General features: G+C 34.8%; 1 protein-coding gene across 2 annotated transcripts in view; it reads left to right on the top strand.

Moving 5' to 3' along the window:
* The window catches only part of CERKL (CERK like autophagy regulator), a 53,430-nt gene that overhangs the window by 7,750 nt on the left and 26,234 nt on the right, over window positions 1-19,446 (top strand). For both annotated transcript variants that reach the window (XM_065841261.2, XM_071811166.1), the window contains exon 2: window positions 15,075-15,317. In XM_065841261.2, coding sequence (XP_065697333.1) covers window positions 15,075-15,317 — 243 coding nt within the window. The remainder of the gene's footprint in view (window positions 1-15,074; window positions 15,318-19,446) is intronic.

Here is a 19,446-nt window from a genome sequence, read left to right as displayed (position 1 = left end):
AGTTTAAAAAATAATTAGGCTTCTGGTACTTCTTTAGCTTCATTCATTGATATGCCTTAACATCTATTACTAGTTGTACTTTTTACTTCAAACTGGATTAATTTCAAAAGTGATTTTGAAGTTAAAGTAATTAACTTTTTACTTTTCAGTGACAATGCTGCTAAAAGCAAAAAATAGTTAACTCATTTAAAATGAATTTGTGTCTTTCTTGATTGAACCTAAATTTCCTTATGAACATGGATTTTGTTATTATCAAAGTACTCAGGTTAAAAATGCTTTATTGAATGAGAACATTTTGCTTCATGTAAGGTCTCATGGTAGCTGTTTTTCTGTTGTGTTTCCTCCTGGAAAAAAATCCCACCCTCCCCCATGACTTAAGTCGAGCAAAGCAACAGGAATTGTCACACAAACCTAGACGTTTTGTGATACTAGAATTACCAATATCACCAGCTCTCCTTTGGAGAAGAATCAATAAGCTGTGTTTCACACAACATCCCAGTCCCCATTACTTAGGTACAGTTATCGGGAGTGGCTTGTTCATGGTGTAGGACAGTATTAGTTGAGTTCATCTTTTGGTAATGAGTTTGGTGTTCCGAGATGAGTGCATTTGTTTGAAACCTCGAGCTGTATTGTATCTTTATCCTACTTGTAAGTGGGTGGGCTTAAAAATGCCTATGTAAAGACTGAGAGGATGCTTCTGATTTTATTCCTTCCCCGAATTTTCCTATTTTTTGTTCTGTTTAATCTTAAACAATGTCCTCACTTTATTCTTTGGATGGGTTTTTGATTAAAATATTTTTTTGTGTGTGTGACCTACATTTGTCATCCTAGCTGCATACTGTGAAATATTTCAAGTGTCTACTGTAAATGCCAAATATTGAGTGTTATTTTATGAATGTTAGAGATTAAAGAAAACAAAAACAAAACACAGAACTCATGTTGAGCTCTTTATGTATATCTATCAATGACAACATAGCTCTTAGCAACTTCGACGCAATAAATATGTAAGGTCTTAAGTTGCAAAACCAAGAAAATGTTTCAAGCCACACTTAATTTGAAGATTTTGTAATATGATTGTAAGCCAAAGCATGTAGAATGATTGTAAGCCACAATGCTTAATTTTTGTAAAATTAGAGCTCAGAAACCAGAGTGGATCCCAAGTTATTCACATGGTCCCAGGATAACTTGTATAATAATTAAAAATTATTTTCCAGGCCCACCATGGACTTTATGTTACAAGCAAAAATTAGTTTTCCTTACTAGTAGTATGAAGGCTGCACTTTTCTCTCATGGTTTTTTAGTGGTAACAGACACAGAAAAAATGTTTGATTTTTTTTTTTAATTTATTTTTTTAAAGGATGATAAAAAGTGTTTTAAAAAAATCTAGGTCTGAATTTTCATGTGAGCATTGATGTATGGTACCCTTTCTGTAAGGCATTTGAATAAAGAAAATTCTACTACTTCTGTTTAAGATCTGGTGCAGCTTCCTCCTTCCCCTGTCTTCTTGTTTGGTTGTAGATGTAGGAATATATTAAATCTCTGACAAAAAAACCCCCAAACCTGTAACTTGGTTTACCTCACAATTCTTTAATCTAGCATGTGGCTGTTTCTTCCCTGTGTTGCGATTTTAAACAAATGGTCAGTTCATGAGCAGAATTCGATGCCTAACTCTGAATTGCCCAGCTTTTGTCTATTTGGGTTATGTAAGATGATAGTTACATGGTTTTAAGTATGGAGTAGTTGCCATAGTTGTCAGTTTATTTGAACTGTGACAATATATCTCTTCTGTGAGTCCATACACTAAAGTGAATATTGGAAAGTATGCTTTGTGAAGCTCAGAAAATGCAAAGCAACAGATGTTATGTACTGCCCAATTATGTGTATCCTGGAAACAGATCTTTGCACAGTGCAGACAGTCTTGAAAAAACAAAATTTGACATACAAATGGTCAAGTTAAGGGTCACAGCAGTAGATACTTATGACTAAATGTAATGCTGTTCTGCAGATACTGTTCTGAGTTTGACTAATTAAGTGCTCATCATTCTATTAAAACCCCATCTGACAGATGTTTAAAAATCATCTTTAGATTTATATTTTGCTGTGTTGTTTTAGTACAGTAAAGTAGAAATAGAATAACTATTATCACTTAATGTTGTAGGAAAATGGCTTTTTAAAAAGAGCCTATGTTATTTTAACTTAAGTGAAAATTCTTGTGAATAAATTGTTAAAAGTAAGTAGAAAAAAGTTCAAGATAACTGGCTTTCTGGGTGAGAACAGCACATCTTTGCCTGGCTGATCTGTTGACTGTTCAAGATGGTTCAAAATGAGATGGCTCCTGTCTAAGTCCTCTCCCTGGTATGGTGTTTGTCACAGAGCCTATTGGTGACTTGTCAAATAGCTCTGTCAAGAAAGGTACTGAAAAACTTCATACTTGGATGGTTTTGGACTTCCCAAAGGCCTGTTCTGTCACATCTACATATAGTAACTGGGGGTGAGGTAATTAGCTAGGGATCAAAATAATCATAGCACCACTGAATAATACACTAACAGTTAGATGGCTATAGATGGCGTAACTCGTGTCAACATCAAACTTTGAACAGATTTATGGCTTCATTTAGTAAATTCTGCCGTTGACACATTCCAGGGTAAACCTAAATATATTGATATGTTACAATAATTGGGAAAAGGCTGTATATAGATGACTATTTTTAATTTGGTATTATTTTAATTAAAGGAAAAAGAATGCTTCTGCATATTTAATGTGAAAGATACTGATTCTTCATCACTTAACTGCAACACACTCATTAAACAAGGCTGTGATTAAACTAAGCATATCCTCCAGATCCTTTTCTGTTCCATAGATCTTCTGTGATGAAAGAACAGTAATAAATAACGTTGCTTTAAAAAACAGTGAAAAGAGTACCTGATAAATATTTGTAGGGTGTTGGTTTTTTGTTTGTTTGTTTACTGTAGTACAAATATAAGTGAAATGAAAAGGTGTTACTAAAGGTGTTGTGGTTTGGTGGTTTGTGGGTTTTTTGGTGGTGTTTCTGTGTGTGTGTTTTTTTGGTGTGTGTTTTTTTTTTTTCCTTGTTCCCCCCCCCCCCCTCCCCCACTTACATTTGTTGGGGAGTAAATTATTTAAAATATGATGGAAACAAGCAGGTGGTGTTTTTGAAATTTTGTCCCTAGGTCTCACTTGTTTTGTGGAAATTATTTGTGGAATGTATACACAGCAATTCAGTACTGAACTTAACAACATAATTAATACACATTTGTTTGTTTTTCTTGCTTAAAGCAGTTATTACTTTTTTGCCTCTGCAGGTTTAGCAGTTTAGCAGTCTTAGTTTGTATGCAGGAGCAGACTAGTAAAATGAACTTACAGTAGAAAGAAAGCTGTTCTTAAATTTGTTTCTCTTTGTTTTATGTTTCTAATATTTGCTTTCTTTGTCTGATTCATAGAGTGACGCCTGCCAGAAAATGTCCTAGTGCCTTTAGTATGTTAACAGTGTGGTCTGCAAGGAGTGTGGATGAGAAAAAATGATGTGGGATAAACATGGAAAAGCAAAAATGCTATATTTGGGGTTTGTGTGACTGTTAAAATCAAAGTGGAAAAGCATTTAGAGGTTGTCAGTTATGTCCTACAGCACAGCTTCAGACCCACGTCCTTTCTACAGATTTGACTAGACAATGCGACAGTGAGTCCAGGAGTTGATATAATTAAGCATAGTGTAATATACTGATCTCTTATTTGAATGCCATCAGCTTGGGATCAAGATCAGGAGCTGTGGCTACATGGTTCCACGTTAGGAATGGGTTTATTATGTGGAAAATGTCATCTGTCACTTAAACAGTTGTTAGGTTTATTATATTAAGGATCGTTAGGACATAAATAGAGACTAAACTAGGTGTTTGTATGCTCTATAAGTGAACATTTATTTCACCATGTCTTGAATATTGTGTGCAGTTCTGGTGTTCTCAACAAGGATGATGTGGGACTGGAGAAGGTTCAGGGTGTGACAGTAAGTAACGGTAGGGAATAGCTCCTTGATGAGGGTGACGTGACAGACTAGGCCAGCACTTTTTGGTCTGAAAGGGAGTCTGTTGAGATGAGGCTCGGAGAAAGTAGATGGCAAGGGCTTTCTATCTTCCAACATAAGACATACTGTGCATTTAATAGGCTAAGAAGAACCAGACTCAAAATAATCATGCAGCAAGGGAACTGCAAAAGTAACTGCCGAAGGATATTGTAAATAATAAAAGATTTTGTGGATTCGACTGGAGATGGAAGGCCTAATTTAAATGCTGTTCAATGTGAAGAAATGGCAGTCAGTTCAGAGTGTACCAAATGAAAACAGGTGAGGAGTGGAAAAGTATTGGTGAAAATCAGAGTAAATGCTTGCTTTATTCCTTCTCTTCTCTTAGCATCTGCTTATGGCTGTGGTTTGACACAGGATACTGGGACAGATGGACTTTCACTCTGACCTGGTATTCCTGGTCTTAGGTACCAGAAACCAGTTAAATTGTATTTAAATGATACTTTATGTAAAAGTGCATTCTCAACTAGTCTGTAGCTCCATCTCTATTTGCACTACTGAATTAGCTTTCCTGATGGAATCTGAACTTCAGTTTTGCAAAGTACTTGTTTTTATCAGTGGATCAATTAGCTTAAAGAATATGTGTTCTTTGACAAAATATCAAGAAGTTATTTTTATTAAATATTGTTGAGAATTACAATGCAGTAGCAGACTGTATAGGAAATCCATATTTCTTAGCTATAAGTGCCTTGAAAATACTGCTGGTGTGTACATTCATAATTACTATAGTCTTGTGTGTGGGGTGTTTGTTTTGTTTGTTTGGTTTTTGTGGAGAAGGGAAGCGAAATTCCAAATACAGTAGCTACACTTGTACAGGATATGAGTCTGAAACCATTGCAAACCATTTCAGAGGAGTAATTAGTTTCATCAACCTTAAGATTAGGAAAAGGTGCAATTTTAATATGCTTTAGATCGTGTTTTTCCATACATCTCTTTCAGAAGACTTCAGATGTTTACAGGGTGAAAGATGACCCTCAAGGTAAAACATTCCATTCATTATGTCAACAGTTTGAAGATGTGTGCCAGGGTATCTATAGTAATTAATTATTGAACACAGGTGGTGATAATTTTCTTGCACTGGTTCATGTTAAGACTAAGTCAAAGGTTATTGTCTGATTTGTAATGTGTGGCTGGATATGTGTGGAAACTCAGATTTGTTCAATTTACTTTTAAATGAGAAAGGTAAGTTTAATATTGAGATAGAGGAAAATTTAGATAGAATAGTAACAATAAGGTACATACTGTGCAAGTGCCTGTTGGAGACAGTCTGAAGATGCATCTCTTAGTTGCTGTATGGGTGCTTTAAATATGAATCTCTGATCCTGTGACCATATGCAGGATCTTTGTGCTATGAGTAAAATTCTTAGCATCTGCGAGTAAGATATTTACTTCAACCTCATAGCGCTAATCCTAGTACATGTGTGTCTGTGTGGTGTAATTCTAGCATTTATAAGTTTGGAGGAACAAAAATTCATGTGTATTATGAGAGGTTTGAATTGTATCTTTGTCATCTGACGTGTGTTTCACCAACAGTGAAAACTCATCTGAATTACTAGGATTACTAGGATTAGGAATAGGCTGCAATTAGGAGTAGTTATGTAAATGTGGTATGTAGCTACAGTTGCCACACTGAAGTTAAGAGGAGTAGACAGGGTATGACAAGAAATTGGCTTAAAATGGATAGGAGACTGCTTGTTTGAGACTGTTAATGCACACAGGGAAGCAAAACATACATCATGGACAATTTTGGGACGTTGTTTTGACTAGTGGGTCTGTTTTGAAGAATTTGGTATGCCTGTCAGAAAATAAGTAGGTTTCTATATGTAACATAGTATAATACAGGGCGTTTCAAAAAGATGGACCTAATTTCAAATCACTACATGTCTGTTTGGGACAAATTCAGCTACCATCTCGAAGTTGTCCATACAGCAGGTGGAGGGAACACAGAGCATTTATAAAAAGGTTACTTGATAACTCTGTTAAACCATTTGTAAATTTTTGTGGTGTTGTAACATGTTGCCATTGTGAAATACACTGCTTTGAAATTGGGTCCGTCTTTTTGAAACACCCTATAATGTATAATGCTTGATGTAAAAGTGGAAGTTATTTCTATGCTGATAGTTAATTTTGAATTTAATGATACTTAATGCTAAAATTTTATGCACGAAATACTTCATGGATTCTGCATGTTCCGTATAAAATACTTTAGCTTATTCTACTTTATGCACTTGTTATTACACAAATAAAAAACAAGATAGAGATCTTTTGATTTTTGAGAATCTCATGAAAATTTTGAATAATGTATTTCAAATGACTCATTATCATTTGTTCTTATAATTCCTGAACTGTATAACAATATAAAATATCAAAACAACTCATAGCACTGGCTTTACCTGATAATTTCTGAGTGTATTTTGATTTCCAAAATAGCATTATATATAATTTTATTAAAGTCTAATCAGGTACTCCACAGAATTATTTTTTCTGGAAAATATTTTGTAGAGCTGATGATACACTTTGTCAGTGCCTTATGTACATGGTTCAAAATTTAAATTAACTTAAAGAGATTAATTTTTTACAATTTGGGTTTTATTTCAACATAAGTTTATTGCAGTGTGTATTCAACAGTTTTGCTGCTAGATGAAGTAAGCATATATTTAGCTTGCTGTGCAGATACATGGGCACAGGTGGACATCTTGGTAGTGTGCACCATGCAGTGAAACACATGGCGCTACACAACATGGGGCAAAGAGCACACAGTTTGAATTAGAAGTCATTTTATGGATACCATATAAATTTGTACTTGCTCATGTATGGACTGTAATTTCTAAAAAGGGTGTTTATGTTTTTATGTTGAACATTTGTGATACATCACTCTAATGTAGTTGTCCTTTGTGGAGCGAGGCAGTATTGTTTGAGCCTTTTTATGTCAATATTTTAATAATTTATCTTTATAACTGCTTTTGTCTATATTTATAGTAACATTGGCACCCTGTGTACAGAAGATACGATCAATGCTGAAAGGAAACTTGCATCCATCTGGAAGCAATAAACTTTTCTAAAAGACTGCACAGTGTTACTTAATCCTGTGATTTCTTACTGTGAGTGAAATTAGGGTTTGGTTCAGTTGTGTCACATCATATTGGTATCAAATTTTTTTTGTGAAAGCTTTGTCATAGTATTAAGCTACAAACAAAATTTTAAAATTTATGAAAGCCTGAAAATGTAATTTCCTCAGTCACAGGATTATGCATCGCTGCAAATGTAGTCAATTCCGTATAATAACAATCTTTGTAATACCAGAAAGCCGCTGGAGTGTTGCATTTTGTAAGCATTCTCTTTAGATAAAGGGCTAATTTGTGTATTGCACAACTGCCTAAGTATACCTTAAATTTTGTGTTGTGTTCAAAGTAATTTTTGTTCTATACCTATGTGTTGAAATATTTTACAAAGTCAGAGAAATATGAACAGTTCCTCTACGAGGAACAAGAACACAGGAACATGTATGTTATGAAGATCATGTAAGAATTTTTTTTTTCCTTTCTTTCAAGTCTGTTACAAGTGTGTTGTATATGAACAAAACCGGATTCATTCACCCCTGCAGGCAAAGCAGTGTAGTTTACATTCTTCCTATTCCTATATGGCAACTGAACTGAAGAGCGCTGGAGTGAGGGAAAGGTTTTATGCTTGTCAGAGGATTCTGGTGGGTCTGCTCCCATCTCTTACCCTTGGGCTAGTGCAAAAGGTCCCAATAGGATGATACAAAGGATGACTGAGTATATGAAGAAAGCTCCTAGAAAAATAGACCAAAGATCAGTGAGGATCAAGCCAAACATGTAGCTGTTAATCAGTGAGAAGCTCATGGATGAGTTTATGTAGCAGCTAATAGCTGTGCTTTAATAGCTAAAAACTAATATACATGAATTGCTGACAGTTTATAGAAGGAAATTGTCCTGTGTTTAGAATTGTATGTGTCCGTTCTTTTTTCCTGAAGGAAATGTTGGATTGAAAATAGTTTCCAGAAAAGATCAGAATTCAGGTATTGGAGGCATGTGGAGTTCCCTGAAAGTGGGACACTAATATTAAGCTTTATGGATGGTTTGTAAGTCTGTATTTGAGGCTAAAGCAAATCTCATGCCAGTAAGAATCCAAGTAGAACCAATCATTAACTTGTTGTTGATAAAACTCAGTGACATCATGTGGCCATAAAAGGCTGTTTTGATTCCCCATGTCCCCCTTATTTTCTGAAATGACAGAGGTAATTGCTGTGATTATGACATAAATTAGTAGGTACAAAACTGTGTATGTGTGAAGTTTTTTTTAAGGAATATGAAATTGAGCTCATGTTTCCTCTTTGGGATTTTTTAGTACCTTTCAGTTCTGCTACCCCATTGCATTAAAACATGTAAGCCATTAGATCCCAGTCTTAGGTTTTATGTCAGAAATCTCTCTCTTTTAATGAATTCAATTATATGATGGTTGTACTGTTGGACTAATCATTTAATCTGGTGCTTGTGTTTGCAGAGGTTTTACAAAATGATGTAAATCGTTGATGTTTGTTACCCTGTTATTCTGAACTTTGTTACGTCGCTCCTTTCACTTATTACATGAAAAGCCTCAATGTTTCAGGTGCTTAATAAAAGGTTTGCTGCTACTTTTCCAATCATATTATGAAATTAGGCACTAGGTAGGCCAGAATCTTAATGTTAGTTGTAGAGCTTTCTATAGTAAATTTATTTTCAGTAACCTCTTTCTTGGTGTGGTATTAATGAGAAAATGTTAACTATAATATTAAAATCAAAGTCTCTGCTGCATGCATCCTCTCAAATGCTTCAGGTTCAGAATCACTCACTGTCTCCCTTGCTTCTTTTCAGCTAGGATTGTTGTTCTGCACAGCTTTATTCCCAGTTAAACCTCTTATTTGGAGGGTTATCTTTCATTTTGTCATTTTTTGTTGGAGAATAAGGGGAAAAACTCTTCCTTAAGGTGAAGCTTCTCATCTGGGACAGCATTAGGCCTTGTGCTAAGCTTTAATCACACTTTTCCGTGGAGGTATTTATTCAAGAAGCTATTTGGTTTCTTTTCAAACTACCAGTTTTGTTAAGTTTTTATGAAGTTCTGCCATTAGCCTGTAATTAATAAGCGAGGTACTTCACTGCTGTAAAACAGACATGGAACAAGATGTTAATGAAAACTTGATGGATAGATGTCTAATGAGCCTTATTACAAGAAGCCTTGTCCATGGCCTGCTGGACATCATAGAGACTGCTGTGCATTTTCTTATCACTTTGAAGCATCTCTAGTTTCGCACAACTTGTGTTGAACTGATTATATTAAACAACTTGTCAGAAGACTAAGCCAGCAAAAAACAAAAGGAAAATGAACTGGACAATCTGTGTTGCTTTAGGGAGCTGAACTGACTCAACCTGGTTTTGCCAGGTGCCAGACGTAAGGAGAAGGGCTGGACTACATAGTCGTGGCAGGTGAGTGAAGGGTAGGTGCTGGTATTGGAAGAAGCATTAGCAGCAAGGTATTGCATTGGCTTGGCAAAATACATCACTTCACCCTCACATTCTCTGGAGGAGGAGAATGAAAGTTGGTTGTATTCCTGTCAGATGTTTTTAAGCTCAATTTTCTGCCCTGAAGGAATGCAGCTGTTGCTGCAAGTGAATAGCTGCCATTAAAAGATTAAGTTAGTAGCTATACACCGCTTTTAATCTCCAGCTCTGGAGGAACTGAGGTGCATCTCTTTAATACTTTGTAGTACTTTATGAACTCCTTGCTGTTTCCAAAGAGGTCATTACACACAGTTTGAGAAATGTTTTTCTATACTAGGGCCTCAGTTGAGTTGTGCTTCTCTAGGAGGACTGGAGTAGTGTAAATGTAATCTTTGAAGGAAAACCAGCCGCTCCCCAGTCTGGCACTTGGCTGTACCTTGTTCTCCTCAGTTTACTCTTTTAAACTCTTGGCAAGCAGAAAGTGCAATTTTGCTTTCTCTCCTTGCAGAAGAGAGTAAGAGGCATAACATCAAATTTTGCCAAAGGTGTTGCATGACCTGTCTTTTTGAAATATAAAACCCTTAAAAATTCAGAAGTTCTGAGAATAGCTTTTATGTCTCATGTTTATGGTCTTTAAATTAATGTTAAATAGCCTGAAAAGCTATATAGTGATTCTCAGCTCTTCTGGCAAGGATGATCATACGTGCTCCTTTATATTTCTCATTGCCAGTTCTTCTTAATCAAAGTTGTAGCTGAAAACTCTGTAGAGCTTTTATGAACAAGTTGTATGCTACATATTGTGCTCTGCAGGCTACAATAGGGGGAAAAAGGGCTTAATAGTTAATAATTACTCGTTTACATGCATTAGCTAGACATTATCATGTTAATTTTAAATATTACTAAGCCTAAATTTGTAGTCATATTGTCAAAACCAAATTAATTTTTATTCTGTTTATTTCCTTTTTGGTATTATTTTAATGCAGTTATATTTTATTGCATATCCTGAATGGTTATTTTGAAAATAGCATTCATACAGTGCAAGATGATCTGTAATGAGTTCTACAATAGCTACTGTTGACTGCTGTATTTTCTTTGGTATAGTCTTGATGATTTTTCTTCTAATTATTTCTGTAATGTTACACTGCACTCAGCTAAAGCAATCAACTATTAATGAAGTAAACTTTGAGAGCATAATGGGATAGAGAACCTTAAATGTGTAAGAGATTTATCTATTAAATGTAGTTAAGTGGGACTAGGTGTCTTGCCAAAGGTCATAGGAAGAATTTATGGCCAAGGGAGTATAATAGGTTTTCCTTAATGTCCAGTTCTTGTACTTGAATTATACAGCCATGTTTCATGTACATTTTCTACTGTATCCCATGTGCTCCAGAACTTTGCAGTAGAAATTGATTCTTCAAATACCACTTCTAGATGTTGGGCCTCTATTGAAGGAAAACAGTCCCAATAAATGTTTTGTTGTTGAAGTGTCTGAGTCAATATTTTAATGCTATATTTCTCTTTACAAACTTCTATTTTTCAGTAGTACTACCTTTTGTGTACGTTTTCATCAATTTTGATTTAAAATTGAGATGATCTATTTGTTTAAAACGTAGTTTAACACTCTTAACTAATTAAAATTTGGTTTGGTATTTACAATTAAACTGTATTTGAGTGAATTAGCCCCTTACCCTTTGATTTAGCTCAGTGTGGTGTACTTAGACATAATTTTTCATTAAATAGATTAGACGAGCATAAATAGGAAAAATGTAGGATAGTCCCATTACTTGAAATCAGTGAGGAGATAAATAGGGGCATAAAACTTCCTAGAAATTCACATATCTGGGCAGGCTTTTTTTCATGCTGTATTTGGAAAAAAAAAAAGTGGACATGTGCAGAAACTGTGACTACAATTAGCGTCAAGCAGATAAATCCAACTCTAATCCTGTTTACGCTCTACATCAGACAGATGTGCTGAGATTGATTTAGACAAGCCCTTGGCTTATAGTAATTTTTTTTAAGTGCCGTATATTCTGTTTTTGTTAGATCATTGTTAAATGTTAAGTGCTGTTAGTTTTATTCTTCCTAATGCCTGTAACCTACTTTATACAGGTTCCCTCTCTGCTCTCATGATGACATGTCAGCCTGGCAGAAGAGATTATCTTTATTCCTTGTAATTAAGTTTACTTTTTTTTCAGACGATACAACAATGGGAAGTGGGTACTGAATTAAATAAATAGCATGATATCTAATAGATGTATGCTTAAATCTCTTGTAAGAACAGATGGTACCCAATATCTTTCCAAGTAATGTGAGAGGACAGTTAATGTCCTGAAACAGCTAGCAATAACCAATATGATACTAATGAACCAATAGGTGTTTTTAAGTTTAAAAAAGTATCTAATCCAATATACACTTTATTTTTAGAGTAAACTTAAGTTGTTATCACATACTATAAATATTTTATAAATGTAGCTCATGACTTTTTTTTTTTTTAATCTGAATTGTTTTATAACATTTTACTGCATTTGTGATGATCTTATTTTCAGTAAAAACCAGATGATGAAAATTATAGAATATGCCTAGGGACTTTTATTCAGATTTCTTTTCAACATTAGTAAAAATTGGCTGTCCTAATCCTACTAGCTAGTTCAATAATTCCTCTACAGTTTAAAACTTGAAGATAATGCTTTTGTATGATTCAGTATTCCTACAGTTTATATGGTTCTCCAAGCTGTATCTGAAAATATATTCCAGTAAAACAACTAGAGTCAAATACTGGTTTTGAAAGTGTAGTACAGCCTAGTAAGAATATATTATTTTAATTCTCAAAAGTTTTGATGTGCATCTGAACAACACAAGAGTTTGACAGGTACAGAATAAGAGGAAGATGTAAGGGAAATAAATGTCAGGCTGAAAAAGCAGTATGAAAACAAGACTAGAAAAGCCTTACCTGCTTCACAACTAAATGTCATTTTATGAAAGCTAGCAGGGGGAATAAAAAGTATTTTAACAGGCTGATATTTGACCTGATTTGTGCAGGACAAATAGGCTAATGTTTGTAATTTCTTTGTGATGTATACACATAACCTTAGCATAACAGAATTTGTGATATTCTCAGCAAAACTAACAGTTTAATCAAAATGTTATTTGTTTAAAAATATTTTAAAAGCAAACTCATTTAACATACTTGTATTGGTCTGGGGGAATAAATGCTGCAGCTCTCTGCTGCAGAACAGCTCTTATACAGGGTGTTTCAAAAAGACATACCCAATGTGAAATTACTATGCTTTGAAATTGGGTCCGTCTTTTTGAAACACCCTGTATTTCATGTCTTTGTTGTCCCAAAACTTTGAGTTTGTGTGCTGGAATTTCCAGTGTTTCATATGTCTGACAGTGAGACTTTCCAGAAAAAGCTAACCAGACCTTTTTGGAAACGCTGTTTTTAAAATTAAAACGAGTCTTAAATAAAGGTACTAAACTATGTAAGTCTAGGTAGGTGATTAAGGACATCACAAATACATGTTTCATTTAAGGCCTACAAAGACTATTTACACCCAAATGTTTTAGAAGAGCAATACAAATTTTGAAAAAAAAAAAAAAATCAAGTTCCCAGATTTGGTAATGTTGGTCTTAAGGTTGCTTGTACAATGTCCACTCACCCTTTGAGTGTATGTAAAATCAGAGTTCAAATGGAATCATACAATCTTTTTTTTTTTTTTCCCTCAGTCCCCTGGTTTCATTCAATGTATCTTATAGAAAGCACTTTTACAGTAGTTACTATAGTGTTTTAAGCTTTGTTTTGTTTCATATTTTGTTGAGTTACCTTCTGTTTATTTGCTGCGCACTTCTGAAACTCTGCACTACAGACAATTTGCCATATACTATCTCAGTGCACACAAACATTTACTTGTCACAGTATTCTGGCTAAGTACGGAGTGGTTTTAGTCCAATTTTACACCCTAGTAGCTGACACATGCAGAAATTAAGGTGGTAAAATGTATGTGAACTACTATAAGGTCATGCTTCTCTCTGCAGTAGGTTATGGGTATGGAACAGGAACAATACTAAAATGGGTTGGTTGATAATTGTTGAGAGCGGCAATACTGACCTGAGCTTCAAGCCGTGTTAGCATTGCTGAGGTACAGTCCTTCAGGATTTCTGGATAGAAAGATGGTCACTGCATAGTTTGATTCAAAAAATGATGTTGAGAAACCCCAGTTTCAAACTGTTACAAGAATTCCCACAGGCTTTATTTTCCTGCTCAGAAAATGTATGACTTTCTGAAGCCCTCAGCTTCATGTGATATAATGAAATAGGTGATACCTGATTTTGCAGTCTCACACCTGCAGGGCTGTCTATGTTCTCCAGGAAGACAGTCAAAATACTCTTTTGGAGCTTCTCCCCGGCTCTTCAGTACAACACGGGGCAAATATTCATCAAACAGAATCTGTTATGGCTTTTCCTATTGAGAAACCACTTGGCTGAGCTGTTGCTAGATTTGAAAAAGCTTTCTGGTTTCTGGTTTTTCTTGCCTTGGACTGCAAAGGGATCTTTATTTGTCTAGCATATCAGATCTGCTGTAATTACAAAGAAAGCAGGGAAACCTTTTGTGTCCAGAGTATCAGGTGCTTACAGGAACAGCAACTATTTTCCTGCACTCTGTGTATTTGAATTTATTTTTGAGGAATCAGGTATTTTACAGGTCAAGAGAACAGAAAAAGGAGAAGCCTGTAGCACAGTAGTTTGGTTGCTACATCTCCAATAGGCATTTGGAACCACTGTCACTGAAGCGATAGTGTCTGCAGCCACAGGGGCCGTGTGTAAAACAACCCTGAGATAAGAAAACCTTCACCCAGTGTTCCAGCCTCCCACAAACCGCCCCTGGGGTGAGGGTTTTGAACTGTCATAAGAATTTTTGAAACAATTTTTCTTTTACTTGTCTTCTAAAGTAAGTTCATAACTCAAAAATGAAAGGTAAGATTGGTGACATACTTTTGGTTTATTTTTCTATTTTTGCTTAACTATTTTCTGATATGTGTTTAGTGTAAACCCAAAAGGCAGCAATTGTATCACATGAAAAAATACATTGAGCACTGAGTCAGCTTGGGCCACAGCACACTTTCTGATCTATGATTGAGGAGAATTCAATCAAGAATTTGCTTTTTGAATGCAAATACATAAAAGTGGTCCACTGTTCTTAAAGTATGCAATTTTATTCATTTTTTTAATATCAGAAAAAGGATTAAATAACCTCTTTGAAATAATGTTATTTGTATAGCTGGACACCTAACCAAAATAAAAGAAAGTTCGTAAAAGTATAAGACCAGTGATTGAGGCAAATGATATGCAGTAAGTTTCAATATAGGCATGAGCAGATGGAATAATTTAAGCTAGATATGAAGCCATAATTGTATGGGTTTTTTTAGACCTTACTCCTAATAATATTGGTAACACTTTTTTTTTTTTCCCCCTCATATAGGTGATTCCAGTATGGTTTTACAAGCTCAAGAGGATATTATTGAAATGAAAGATGTATTTTCAGTAAAACTGAAACGTCGTCGATTTGTAGGGCAGAAAAAAGGTGGTACTGTGTTGGGCATCACAATTTTTAAATGCTTGAATAAAGAAGAGAATAAACTAACGGACTGCGCTATCCATTTAAATAACCTAAGTGAAGACCATTGTCATACATGGTTTAGACACCTAAAGGAAATTTTGAATGGTAAGCACTTAATTGGGGTTGATGTTGTTATTATTTCAGACTCGTTTCTGTTGACTGTACAAAAGGTTGAGTGAAGCCTAGAAAAATATTTTGCCTGTGGAAGAAACTCAGATATGAATGTTATTGCTGGAAAATGTTTACTACTGAAGGTTTACATGGTGAAGTGTAAAATTTACGAAAGTGACAATAATTAATAATTAAACAAATTGGTGCTATGTTTTGGAATTGTTTTGGAAACTACTGAAAGTAAGTAGCTTTTACTGTATTCTACTGAAGAGTCTTCTTGGAAATCTACTTCTTGAAGAAATAAATATATGTTGTTGATGTTGCCACTTGGAATTGCAGCACATCTGATGGTACTACAGTTGCTGCAGTCCTGGGAACCCTTCAGGGACTTCCTAGTGACGGTTTAGGAGCTCCCACATGAGACCTACAAATTCTTTAAGAGGCTAATGGGAGAGGCTTTCCTCTTCATAAATTCACAGGACTCTTATTGTATAATCTGATACAAAATGTATTGATGTTAGCTGGTGATGAGAGACAATTCTTTATTTTAAAAAGCTCTTTCTGTGTTTGCCTGGCCTAATGCCAGTTTCAGGCTGCTTTGTTTAACCCTTGATAGTTGCATTTATGTCATGGAAGCTGTATCAAATTCAAGAAAAAAATATTCACCATTTAGGGAAAACAAACAAACAAACAACAACAACAAACCAAAGCTTTTCACTGTAATTTAATACAGTGAATGCTGGAAAGACATAGAATATAGCACACTTGTGATTTTAAAAAACAAACAAACAAAACCAAGACACAAAACAAAAACTCACAAACCAAACTCTGATTTAGCTCCAAAATATGTCTCTGTTTACAGACTATAGCAAATGAGTTTGTATATTACAGAAGAAAAGCAATCCATTTTGTAATAAACAATTCAGTGTGAGTTTTAATAGTCTATACTGAGCCAGATTACAGAATTCAAATCTTGTGCATTTCTAGTGTAACAACACTTCCAATAGTGGTTTATAGTGTACTTTTAGTAAAGTGACTTTGTGAAAAACAGAAAGTAGAATAACATGAGTTGTTAACAACGCATTCTTACATAGTTTGCTTACAATACGCTTTAGATCTTCCAAATAAAATGTGTATTAAAAAGTGCCCTCCCTTGCCCCTTTTTGAAAGACTTTGTCATGAAATACCTCAATCTGTGGAAGTGCCAAGATTCTTACAGATCTCCAGCTACCCATAAAGGCAAGGACATTTGCATAAGGAGCAAATGTCTGTTTTGTTCCCAGATTACCCTCCATCCATCAGGAGCAGTGATACCATATGTTCACAGAAAAAAAGCTGCAGTATCTCTTGCTCAGGTTGCTTTGACTTCGAGGTGCAGTCTCTCTTTTATAGCTTTGTAATTGGAAACCACCTGAACCTGAAAAAAAACATTCTGTGCAGTGTTGCTGTTTCTGGTTCTTCTTTCAGCTTCGGTCTTTCTCCAGAAGCTCAAACCTTGTGCAGATTTTTCTTGATCTCTAATCAGTACATTTTTCTCCTTTCCTTATACTTCAGGAAAAATCAGGAAAAATAACCAATCACAACCCCCCAAAAAAGATTTACTAATGTGTATATTAAGTTCTGTAATTACAATAAAAGTAGTTTTCATACTGTTACATTTTGAAGTCTGACGTAGATATTCAAACTGCCTTTCTATCTAGAAAATCAGCAAAAAAGCAGCATCGCAGCATCATTTTTGCATACACTGTGGCAGAGGCACCTTACCAGTAGTTCAAACAGTGATGATATAGTAATGGTATAATTCAGAAAAAAGTCTTCTCATTTAAAATGTACCAAACATTGTTGCCAGTGGGATTCAAGTCTGAACTAAAAGTATAAAATGCAGATAACTTCTGTTGATTCCTCAGTAACTGAAATCTCAAAAGGCACATTGATATAGCTCTGCTTGAAACAGTGATGAACTTTCATAGTTTTTGCAACAGATTACTTTCATAATAGTGCTGATGACATCTTTGTTAATGAGCTCAAATTGGCTCCTTTTTGGTTTCCTTCTGAACTGCAGGATAAAATTAAAATTTCATTATTCTAAAATGATCAAAATTAAGTGTACAGGTCTCTTTTCTAATCTATGTGATCACAAAATAAATTTTCATTTACTTCTGCATTATTTCTTTGAAGGTTTTTTTATTGCTTCTAGGCTGGGACAAATGAAAAGCAGGTGATTTATTAATACCAAAGTGGAATGTATATATGTTTGGGTATGGCTGTCAGTAAACATGCAATTTCATTTGTCGGAATGGCTAAATATTATGAAAAGGTGTGTCTCCTTTGAAAATAAATGCAATTTCTATTTATTTACCTTGCTCTTTGACAAGTTTTAGATTTTTACGCATATACATTCATAAAGGAACAACAACAGCAAGTTTATCAGAGATGATACAAGCTAGAGATTTATTTGGAGATTGTTCTAGTCAAGATTTCATTTTTTTTTTTTTTTCTTTTTTCTGAAATACCATGTATACAGTTTTACTGTGCATTTTGTGTCTGACATGAATGTTTCTTGCATGGTTTTTCCTGCTCATATTTATTCTCTTCACAGTGGGTATCCTCTGTTGCTTTGAACTTGATTTCAGAGTACTTCAATTCAAAGCCTAACTAGGCTATAATTTTTTATGATGCCTATCATAATAGAAGTGACACACAGTTGTAGGATTTACAGTGGCTGCTATTATGGCTTTTTGTGCATTTGTGGCAGAGTAACAAACACCTGAACTACCATCTTCCTGCTTTTAAATAAGTTCTTTTTTATTTGCGTAACATTGCTGCTGTTCAGATGTATGCCAGCTAGATATGACGAGCTTGTTCAATGACATGGTGTTCAGGAAAACTGATCTTCTGTATATGGCTTATTTGTTAAACTGACATAAAATTACCACTGCCATTTTAAGGCGTGCACCTATGGAGCCTTGGTTCTGGACTGGCTCCTGGAAAGCCCCAGATGGCAGCTTTGACAGATTCTAATATGTTGCTTTCTTGTGTCAGACCTGTTGTACACCTGACTCTCAGTGATTTCCATTTGTCCTTTGCATCTTCTGGTACCTGGACTTACGGCCATATATAGTGCACATACTCTGTCTCTGGAATTCACTGTTTAATGTAATATCCTCTATGCACACAAATGCCCAGTGTTACTTAAAGGGTTAAGATAGCCCCAGAAATGGAAATGCATAATTATCAAAGCTTTTTTTTTTTTTTTTTTTTGGCAAGATAAGTCTTATTTTTATTAACAGGTGATTTGAAAAGGTTTTGCTTAAAAACTCTGTAAACTATCAGAAGACAGTAAATGACAATAAATGGCAAAGTAGCAAAAAAATGCCTGAAATACATTTTATTTTTATCTACCATTCTGTAGTATCGCTCACAGTGGGATTTGATATGAGTGTCTGAAACTTCATGCATGAAGTTTTAATTAAACCATTAATGTTAAACATTAACTTTGGTTAGTTAATATTAACAGTGGTGTCTCCATAGTTACATTAACAAATCTGTCTCATATTATTTATTTTCCTCGTGTCTAATATTCTTACTGTTGTATAAAGTATTTATAAGCGTGTGCGGTAATGACATGATTCCAAGCTCTTAACTTTTGTAACATAAACCCATTTTCATAAAGCGAAGAACTGAAAGCAGCACAGATGTATGTCTGAGCATAGCGTCTCTGCTGCCCTATGAGCCTTTGTTTTCAGAACACCCTGATTGACCCACCACCCTTCATGGTTCACTGATTCACTTGATAGATCAAGTTTAAACTAGTGCATATTAGCACATTTGTTAGTACTAGAGGAACAGTTGGCCTTCCTGCTTTAGGCTGCTGGTTCGTTTCGAATGGAGCAGCCACAGAAAACAATAACCGAACACCAGTTAGGAGAACACCAAAAGGCTGACAGACTGAAATCAGTTGCAGACTGCAGCAAATGAGATTTGATTCATTCATATAGATATTGTTTAAAGAAAATTAAAAGGCTATTACTATTCTAAAATACTTTTAAAGAAGTTTTGCCATATAGTTGCATCAAAGTTTTGGTGTTCTTTTTTTTTTTTTTACTATTATTGGATGTTTTCT

This window comes from Patagioenas fasciata, chromosome 7 (genome assembly GCF_037038585.1).
Source record: "Patagioenas fasciata isolate bPatFas1 chromosome 7, bPatFas1.hap1, whole genome shotgun sequence".
Taxonomy (NCBI): domain Eukaryota; kingdom Metazoa; phylum Chordata; class Aves; order Columbiformes; family Columbidae; genus Patagioenas; species Patagioenas fasciata.
Note: the sequence above shows the minus strand (reverse complement) of the source record. Positions and strands in the feature narration are given on the sequence as shown.